Raw genomic sequence first — 11,065 nt, forward strand, 5'->3', positions numbered from 1 at the left:
AAGCTGACACTGTCATTGGGTCAGTGAATCTGCCACTCATTCCAGGATAGGCTGGACCCAACACCCATTCAGGCTCACAATGCTCAGGGATTAGATTTAACAGCCCATAGATAGCCTTTCAATGAATGCTACTTTGCAGCTAGTTCAGTAAAAGATAAACCAACGGAGCAGCAAGTCCCTCCACAAAGCATATCAAGGCTTTAAATATGTGCTTCAAGGATTCATTGAAAATAGGGACAATAGAGGGACTTCCTGTCATTTCCACTGCTTTGCTGTATATGAGTTCAATATGGGAAATGCAAGTTAAACAGTTGTAAATGTCCTAGGATCATGCCTTAGTTTGCATAGGTCTTCCCAGATAAGTATTTAAAGGGAAGACCCCTTTTTGGGGTTTCTTATTCCATATCCACTGGCAACCAGCTACTGTTTACTTTGTTTGTGGAATCAGTATTTATTCAGGGAAACTAGGCAAGGACAGAGAAAGCAGGAAGGACCCACACTCTGGATGAGAGAGAAAGGCACAAAGTGGGAGGCTCTATACCTTGTCTCCTCATCATTGATCATTAACCTTCCAGGGATATGCAGCAAACACTTTAATCTAAGTAGAGTTAGTTGAAAGAAGCTTTGAAGGAGTTGATACATCAGGTTCAAATCTCACTGGGATATCCTTTTCAGAAGGAAAATGGATTTTCAGAAATTATTTTACATTTTTTTGATCATCCTGATGACTTTATTTCTTGTAAATGGACAGAGACCAGGTAAGATTTTTTTTTAATCAGTTTGTAAAGAAAACTTCAACCAATACTGATACTACCATATATATATATATATATATATATATATATATATATATATATATATATATATATATATATATATATTATATATATATATATATATATATATATATATATTATATATATATTATATATATATATATATATATATATATATATATATATATATATATATATATATTATATATATATATATATATATATATATATATATATATATATATATATATATATATATATATATATATAATCATTTCATTTTAATATGTATATGATAGTATTTAATGTTTTGCTTTTAGGTTTTAAATGTATTTGTGTTATTTAACTTATTTTTTTACAATTTAAAAGGTATTATTTTTTTTGTATTATGCTTACTTAATGTGGTTATTCTATACAATTATTGATTGCAAATTGGCAGAAATTTGAAACAGGATTAGCATGGCAATCTTTAACCTTACAATTTTGCTTAAAATTTCTTGCAACTGACTGTTTTGTTTGCATCACATTACTTTTAATGAAAGCTGCTACACTTGTGATTTGAAGTCACGTAGATGAGCGCTCAACCACTTATGAACACATCAGCATTAGATAATAATCTCCTCTCCTGCATAGACTTGAGTGGGAGTAGGAAAATAATCAATTAACAATGTATCGTATATAAGTTTTGCGTCAATTTTAATTTTACCCTTTGTGTCTCTATGAGATTATTTACAGGGGGAGATTTACTAAAACTGGTGCACACAACATCTGGTGCAGCTGTGCATACTAACCAATGTGCTTCTAGATTGTATTGTGAAAGCTTTACTGAACAAACTGAAGTTAGAAGCTGATTGGTTATTATGCAATTTAATAATCACCTGTTCATGCCACACAGATAGAAAATGGTGGTTTGTTGAAATGTGTGACTCTTAGTAGATTGTTTGCCTGCAAAAGTCTAAAAATCCCTGCAATAGATCAACATTGTCAGCAAGCATTGCTCGGCTGAGATAGAATTTTTTTCAGTCAGAGGGATCAAACTTTTGTATGAACTTTTGTGTGACCAAGGAAAAATCTGGCTAAACACTATCTAAAGTCTATAGACTGCTTTACATGAGCTATTAGATAATAATGGCAGTTTGTAGCATTGTTAAAAATATGGGTATTGCAAGGATTGTTATCACTGTTATAACTCAATACAGGTTAATTGTTTGCTTTAGTGCATTGGGTACATATAATATATGATAAAAAACTGCATTAATACCAGAATGATGTCTTTTAATTATTTTTGAAAAATGGAGCAAGTTATCAGTGTCCTGCACTACTTATGACACCTTAGCTCATCACGACTCAAGTCTGAGTAATTTCTTATTAATCTTTTGGTGTCATCTTGGTGTTTTAAATAGTTTTTGTGCGTCTGGAAACAGTTTGGTGAATAATTGGTGGGTTAAGCTCAAGTGGAAATAGTCAAAATAAATGTGCTATGATAAGCCAGCTTGTGCTTACTTTGCCAGACTAAATGAAAAAATGCAGTTTTCAGAACTAAAATGTAACCTCATTGACTGTGTTAATGAAACTCTCTAAAAGGCTCTGGAACTGCTATACTAAATTATTAATAAATATAAGTATACAGTTTTCAGATTTTCACTTAAAAAAATGTATATCAAGTTACTAATTTGGATACCTGCCAGATATTTAACTGGTAGCAAAGGGAAATTTAACAATCACCTGTTTCTTCAAGAAGGTAAGGTTACTTTTAGTACAGATAGATACAATTCATGGTCAGTAAAAGTATTATTTACTTGACGTAAATATAATTTAATGCTTTTAATGAATAATTAAAATTTGTAATTTAATTTTAATTCAGTGTAATGCTCTTAATGAGTAATAGTCGCCAGTTCTGCAACCAGGGCTAGTTATAGACGTAGCATGTATCAGTGAAACTGAGAGGCAGGGAGACACCTTTCCAGCTTCGAACACTCAAGCCCCACCACTGTTCTAGTACAATTTATCTGACTGATGTAGCATGCATGTTGTTTATGAATTTCTGCTTCTCCTCAAAGAAAAAAGGGAAGGGTCTTTTGGGATGTTCAGACCTGAAAAATGCCATGGTGGCAAAAAAAAAAACATTGTTTTCAATATCACATGCAAATTATCTTTGCTCACAAACCAAAGCCTTGGGGATGGGATTAGGCCATACATTGACATTCTAACTTTTGTCTTCAGTTCATAACAATTATTACCACAATTTTCATAAGCAGCACCTAAATCTTTAATACAATGTTGCTCAGTATATGAATGAATATATAACACACAAATACAACATATACTGTATATATATATATATTATATATATACACTATATTGTCAAATGTATTGGGGCACCTGTCTTTACATGCACATGAACTTTAATGGCATCCCAGTCTTAATCCTTAGGGTTCATTATTGAGTTGGCCCACCCTTTTCTGCTATAGCAGCTTCAACTCTTCTGGGAAGGCTGTTCACAAGGTTTAGGAGTGTGTCTATGGGAATGTTTGACCATTCTTCCAGAAGCACATTTGTGAGGTCAGGCACTGATGTTGGACAAGAAGGCCTGGCTTGCAGTCTCCGCTCTAATTCATCCCAAAGGTTATTCTATCGGATTGTAAGTCAGGACTCTGTGCAGGCCAGTCAAGTTCCTCCACCCCCAAACTCTCTCATTCATGTCTTTATGGACCTTGCTTTGTGCACTGGTGTGCAGTCATGTTGGAACAGGAAGGGGCCATCCCCAAACTGTTCTCACAAAGTTGGGAGCATGAAAATGTATAAAATTTCTTGGTATGCTGACGCCTTAAGAGTTCCCTTCACTGGAACAAAGAAGCCAAGCCCAACCCCTGAAAAACAACCCCACACCATAATACCCCCTCCACCAAATGTTTTGGAGCAGTGCACAAAGCAAGATAACATTTTAGAAACATTTTTCAGGCAGAAACACAAGATATAGCTTACAATGTTGTAAAGTGGTCATCAGTTTAATTCAGTTGTATACACAATCAGCTGAGATATTTTAGAGAAACTAAATTTCATTGCAATCTATTCATATCTAAACGTGTTTGTTAATACTTGTACAAATCAACCATGTACCCACGACCCCAGTTTTGTAGGTTGAGTAAATTAAGTATGTTCATAGGGGCTAACACCTGTGCTACAGGCACTGTGCTGTCAGTGATATTGCCCACAATGAATGGGTTAACACAAGGGCTGCACTTTTGCATAACAAAATAGTGAGTAGGGAGGAAGAAGTTTATAGAAGAGGACTTCAACAATGTGACCTAGGATGGGTGGAATACTGGCTCTTGCCTAACAAAAGTTCAGTGGAACACTAAATGCATATCAAATGGTGATGGAAGACCTATACAATAGCAAGACATCAACATAGATTGAAATCAGTAGCTCAAAGAGGAGCTTGCATCTACAGTGCTATCCACCTGGCCAGCTAAGGTCTATTGCACCTTTATGCATGTGCAGAATAAACCTAGGGGAGGCTTTAATGAATGTTTATAACTCATTTGAATGGTTGATGGCAATGAGACAAAAACACTAGACATTTCAGCCAGCTGTCTGTTAAGGTGGCTTCCATAACGGATATAAAGAAAACAGGCTATACTGCTTTAGTAAATAAGCCACTGTACAGTATGGGCTTACTTGGAGGATCATTTTTGTTTTTTAACCCTTGGATCATTGTACTGAAAGCCAAGGGCTATAAAAAGTATAGACTTGGTTTGCACACAAGCTACTGACAGACTGGTTGCTGGGAAAGAGTGTCAGCTGAAGGTATAAGCAACATTCAAGCTGCTTCCTTAACCACTTCAGCCCAGGAAGAATTTGCCCCCTTCCTGACCAGGCCATTTTTTGCAATGCGGCACTGAGTCGCTTTAACTGGCAATTGCATGGTCGTGCGACGTTGCACCCAAACGAAATTGATGTCCTTTTTTCCCCACAAATAGAGCATTCTTTTGATGGTATTTGATCACCTCTGCGGTTTTTATTTTTCGCACTATAAACAAAAGAAGAGTGACGATTTTGAAAAAAACACAATATTTTGTACTTTTTGCTATAATAAATATCCCCAAATTTAAAAATATATATATTTTTTCCTAAGTTTAGGCCGATATGTATTCTTCTACATATTTTTTGGTAAAAAAAATCGCAATAAGCACATATTGATTGGTTTGCACAAAAGTTATAGCGTCTACAAAATAGGGGATAGATTTATGGCATTATTATTATTATTTTTTTTTTTTTTTCTAGTAATGGCAGTGATCAGCGATTTTTATCATGTGGTGGACAGGTCAGACACTTTTGACACTTTTTTGGGACCGGTGACATTTATACAGTCATCACAGCTAAAAATAGCCACTGATTACTATGTAAATGTCATTGGCAGGGAAGGGGTTAACACTAGGGGGCGATCAAGGGGTTAACTGTATTCCCTATGTGTGTTCTAACTGTGGGGGGGATGGAACTGAGTAGTACTACTTAGTAGGAGCACATGATCTGTCTCCTCTCCCCTGACAGAACCGTGATTTGTGTGCTTACACACAGATCCCAGTTCCCGCTCTGTCGCGAGCGATCGCGGGTGCCCGGCAGTCATCGCGCCCACCGGGCACGCGCATTGGCTCTGGGGACATGCTGCAGGCACGCACACCTGCTAAAGCGTTTCGAAGAGCCAACGTACAGCTACGACAGCTCGCGCAGGGGGGCTAACCTGCCGCAGTATAACTGCGTAGTTTGATCGGGAAGCTGGTAATTTTAAAGTAGAACTATAGGCAAAACGTTTTTTTTTCATTTTGGATAGAGCAAGGGAGGGTTAAAACCCGTCGGGTTTTTTTTTGCCATCTGTGTCCCATTGCAGAGATCTCCCTTCACTTCCTGTCCCATAGCCAAACAGGAAGTGAGAGTAAATCCCTGCAAATTAAGGAAAATCAATTGGAACCCCTAGGTTACCAGAACTAGTGCCCCCATTGGAAGATTTCCTGTCAATTACTTTTCTGGGGACAACCCAAAATTTAGGATTTTCTTTTACTCTCACTTTCAATGATATTGGTAAACAGGACAAATAAAGAGGGTGAATCTCCTTAACGGGGGCACAGACAGCAATAAAAACTGACAGGTGTTGTAATCCCTCTCCACTCTATCCAAAACTAAAAAAAAGTTTTGCCTTTAGTTGTAGTTTAATTCTATAAAGGAATATCTAAATAAGCAATAAAGTAAGTAAGGCCCCTTTCACACGGGACGGATCCGTGTTGATCCGCCCCGTGTTTATCCGCTGCTCAGCGGGGATCGCTCCGCTTTCCCCAGCTGAACAGGCAGATGACAGGGCGGGACCCGCACACTGTGCAGGGACCGCCCTGTCAGATCTCCGCTCTCCCCTATGGGGGATCGGAGGAACACGGACCGCCTGTCCGTGTTCCTCCGATCCGCTCTGCAGACGGATAGAAAAATAGGATTTTCTTCCGTCCGCAGAATCGGACAAGAGCGGAGGCGGACGACATCGGGTGTTAGCGGATGTACATCCGCTGACACCCGCTATCCCATAGGGATGCATGTATGTCCGTATTTCATCCGAAAACGGATGGATGAAATACGGACATACGGTCCGCATGTGTGAAAGGGGCCTTATAAAGCAATAAAGTAAAGTAGTAAGTGGGTAAGAATCTCCTATAGAAAACCTTCTCTGGATACCAGAACTGTCAAATATAGTGGTACAAGTTTTATTCTGAAAGATCTTCCATAAGCATACATTCTTGGATTGCCTGAGCATACATGTGTATGGAATGAAAGAAGGGAGGAGGGAACTGTAAGAAATTCTTGCCACCATCTTTTTCTCTTGGAAAACCAGTAACTGGCAAAATACATTGTCAATTACCATTTCTCCTGAGGTCAGTTGGCTGGAGATGTTTGTGGAGGTCTTTTGATGTCCATAGACATGGGGATTCTTAGTAGGCTAGAACAGTTGACAGTCGTTTCACTTATACGGGTTTCTTAAAGTTACCCAGAGACAGAAATCTGTTAAATCCCAAATCCGGCCAAACTAGTTTATTTTGTTTTGGATAGAACAGAAAAGGTTTAGATCCTTTATCAGATTTTTATTGCTGTATGTGTCCCTTTTGGTGACATTTATCCTCAGATCCTGTTTGGACAGAAAATGATGGGAGTCTTATGGAGACAGAACCTTGAAAACATTTTGGCTAGTTATAGATGGGCAAATGTCTCCCTGCAAACAATGTGTGGGGAGACATCTGCCCACCACTTGAAGCAATGGGATGGACACAGGGTTTCTTGCATGACTAAAATGTAAGACTAATATAGTGCATGGGTAGTTTACTAGTGTAGATGACAATTATTATGGGTACATCTAAGTGGCTTGATCTTTGTCTTGAGTGTCGTATAAGGCCTCAAATCAGAGAAGATTGGGCAATACATGGCCAACTTTCTAGTGTCATACTTATTTTGGGGGAACAGTATGTTATTGGCCTAAAATATCCTACAGAGTCAATAGACTTTTTCCTCAAGAGAGATCTGTCAAGAGTGTCTGCTAAATGTCCTAGATACATTCTGATCTGCTGTTTTTGACATACATAAAAATAAAAAAATAACATATTTATCAGAGTGAGGCAGAATTGGAAATGCTGAAAATGCTTTTATTGTTGCTATAACCTTCTTATTCCAGTGATTTCACCTCCCAATTCTTGTACAGAATGTCACCTGGACAAAAAGTCCTTCTAATATGGCCACAGAAAGAAAAAAAAGGCCCAACAGATTGTTTAAATCTTCCGCAAAGTTCCCAAGCCTAAAAACATTGGCCAGTGTAATGCCCTGTACACACGGTTGGATTTTCCGATGGAAAATGTATGATAGGACCTTGTTGTCGGAAATTCTGACCGTGTGTAGGCTCCATCACACATTTTCATCGGATTTTCTGACACACAAAGTTTGAGAGCAGGATATAAAATTTTCCGACAACAAAATCCGTTGTCGGAAATTCCGATCGTGTGTACACAAATCCGACGGACAAAGTGCCATGCATGCTCAGAATAAATAAAGAGATGAAAGCTATTGGCTACTGCCCCGTTTATAGTCCCAACGTACGTGTTTTACGTCACCGCGTTTAGAACGATCAGATTTTCCAACAACTTTGTGTGACCGTGTGTATGCAAGACAAGTTTGAGCCAACATCCGTCGGAAAAAATCCTAGGATTTCGTTGTCGGAATGTCCGAACAAAGTCCGACCGTGTGTACGGGGCATTAGACTTAAAGTACCCATAGCATATTTTTAATACCATTTATCAAGGTTTCACAATGTACCTCATTTACTTACTTGGTAAATGGTTCATATGGAAGACCAATTTCTATTTCATTTGTATATAAATGGTCATGGTGCAAATATCTGTGAAAACAAACAAAAATGTTTACAGCTATCTTTATTTAAACAGCCCTGGCCATTAGTAATGTTTAGAGGTAGAACAAATTGCAATGCATAAGATATTCATTGGTGTTCCTCGGCATAGGTAAACATTGTAGCTCAGCTGCAATCAATGCAGGCAGATGTGGCTGTTTTCTTCTTCCCTTATGCTACCTACACTACAAAATGCACATGAGTTGGTGGCAATTGTAAAAGAAAAAAGAACTTTTGTTTCTATGCATTCCCTGAACAATGTGTTAAAGAAGAGAATGTAAATGAGGGAAGCATTTGAAAGAGTTGTCACTGGATTATTTAACCCTTAATGCTTGGCTGCCGGTGTGTAAAAGACTTTATTGTGTTTTTTATTTATACTATCTAACATAATAGTACAGTCAGTGGTCCTAAGCTGGCCATAAGCATAAAATGGCAGTTAGACAGTCTGATGCTCATCCTTAAACCCTTTCTGATCTTAATTTTAACTTGGTTCACTTTAAATATGGCACTTACGGTATATGGCTAATGCAAAGAAAAAGGAAAGAATGGCACCTGTCACTCAGAGATTTTCCAGCAAGTTACAGTTTCTATATATACTTCAAACAGTCCTAAATGCTTGTTATTGCTTCCTTGGGAAGACTTACATAACCTGATCACCTCTGTTCATGCATCAATCAGCCAGTATAATGCTCCGTACACACGGTCGGATTTTCCGATGGAAAATGTCCGATCGGAGCGTGTTGTCGGAAATTCCGACCGTGTGTGGGCTCCATCGGACATTTTCCATCGGATTTTCCGACACACAAAGTTGGAGAGCAGGAGATAAAATTTTCCGACAACAAAATCCGTTGTCGGAAATTCCTATCGTGTGTACACAAATCCGACGGACAAAGTGCCATGCATGCTCAGAATAAATAAAGAGATGAAAGCTATTGGCCACTGCCCCGTTTATAGTCCCGACGTACGTCACCGCGTATAGAACGATCGGATTTTCCGACAACTTTGTGTGACCGTGTGTATGCAAGACAAGTTTGAGCCAACATCCGTCGGAAAAAATCCTAGGATTTTGTTGTCGGAATGTCTGAACAAAGTCCGACCGTGTGTACAGGGCATAAGTCAGCTACACTGACTGTGTAGGGTCAGCTTTAGTAATGAAGTGAACATACCACAGTCTATGATTTGCTCCACAGACAACCTTGGTGCCATTATTATTTTGGGGACCAAAACAACTTAAGGAAAACTTTTACCTTCTGAGATAGATTAGCCAGAAATCTTTTCTAAGGTTTGAAGGGGCCCAAATATATTCCTATTATCACTCGAACAATGATCATGTTATATCTAATGGGCACACATACGCTACAATTCGATTATATTTATCAACAACTATATGGGGCAAATCAATAGTTTGCCTAGGTGGGATTTTGGACTACACAGCTGTTGGAAAGTCTAAAGTAGATTGTACAGAAATTGTACAATGAAATTGTAATATGTGTGTGACTAAGTTAATTGTACCCTTAACTGTATATAATCAAAATAACGGGGAAGGAAATTGCATTCTGTATATAATTAGCAATAACAGAGAAAGGAAATTGTAGGTAGTGGTGATAACTACCAACTAGATTGCCTATCCTATTCTATCCTGCCCTGCATTAGTGAAGATGCAGGTGAGGCCCATTTCTTCAGTTTTACACCTTTATTGTGAGAGCAATGTAATGTCAGTTTGTAATTTTTTTTTCATTGTACAAGAAAACAAAACCTAAGTCATTAAAGGTTTAATAGTTCTAATTTTATTTTTAATTTATTGCAGCAAACCAAGGTCAGCGTAGAAGGGTACACAGGCACAACTGTTTTCTGAAAAGATGCATGCCTCTTCATTCAAGGGTACCCTTTCCCTGAGGTAAAGTTTCACTTATTCTACCTATTCAGTCTTTTCATTCCTAATTACATCTATTAAGATTTTCTTTCTAAAAGACCTATACGGTATGCATGGTTGGGATGAGGAGGAGGCAGAAGAGGTGGCCATCTTGGGCACTTTAGCTGGGAAGGGAACAAAAAAAGGTTGGACCTGCTAATGGGGATGTAGAAGTGGTCATATTGGGTATTTCAGCTGATGGGTGGGGGGTACATTGGTTATTTTGCTTTGGATGCTAAAGGACCTTGTCCCAGCACTGACTGTGCATATGTCATTATAGTCTTCTGCATGCTAAATTGTATGTTCAAATATTCCCCAACAGACTGTTAGAGGAGTTGTTTTTCTTCTGTAAATATCCTGCCTTTATTATTTCTTTGTGATTGAGTTACAGATTAATTCTGAAAGCAAGCAAAGAACTTGATGCAGTGTATCTAACCCCAAGAACAAAAATGTAATACATTGCGGCTAGTTGTTAGAAGTGGGGGCTGCATTGATTTTATTTTCTTTCTGGATTGTTATCTTTATTTTAACCTGGTGATCCTGCCAGTAATATACAATAATTCATGTACAAGGGTGACAGAGCTCCCTCACTCTACTATCTATGAAGGAGCAGGACAGAAAGTGTGTTAGGACTACAGAAAACATTCCCTTCTCTTCATCTCCATGAAATTGGAGAGCTCATCAATGGCAACCTCCATATTTCTCTCATGACTGTGCCATTTGCCTATGCACCAAACAATGGCTTCTTCTGTTTCTTATCCATTTCTTTTTATATATATATATATATATATATATATATATATATATATATATATATATATATATATATATATATTTGCGTCTGGCCATCATTTAAACAATAAAATTAAAAAGCAATGCAAAGTGCAGCAAAGATGATGGACAAAATCCACTGTTTCATTGCATCCAATCAGATTTCCCCTG

At 37.9% G+C, this 11,065-nt stretch overlaps 1 protein-coding gene across 1 annotated transcript; it reads left to right on the forward strand.

Annotated features, from left to right (window-relative positions):
* Positions 1 to 308: 308 nt before the first annotated feature.
* LOC141122542 (apelin receptor early endogenous ligand-like) lies at positions 309 to 10,107 on the forward strand. Its single transcript, XM_073611987.1, has 2 exons — positions 309 to 758; positions 10,019 to 10,107. The coding sequence occupies exons 1-2, from the start codon at positions 683 to 685 to the stop codon at positions 10,105 to 10,107; spliced, it is 165 nt and encodes a 54-aa protein (XP_073468088.1). The 5' UTR covers positions 309 to 682.
* Positions 10,108 to 11,065: the final 958 nt, after the last annotated feature.

This window comes from Aquarana catesbeiana, linkage group LG01, assembly GCF_042186555.1.
Source record: "Aquarana catesbeiana isolate 2022-GZ linkage group LG01, ASM4218655v1, whole genome shotgun sequence".
Classification (NCBI taxonomy): Eukaryota; Metazoa; Chordata; class Amphibia; order Anura; family Ranidae; genus Aquarana; species Aquarana catesbeiana.

Coding starts and splice junctions, on each gene's coding strand:
- LOC141122542 (XM_073611987.1), top strand. CDS start 683: ATGGATTTTCAGAAATTATTTTACATTTTTTTGATCATCCTGATGACT. Junction 759..10,018: donor TGTAAATGGACAGAGACCAG/GTAAGATTTTTT, acceptor AATTTATTGCAG/CAAACCAAGGTCAGCGTAGA.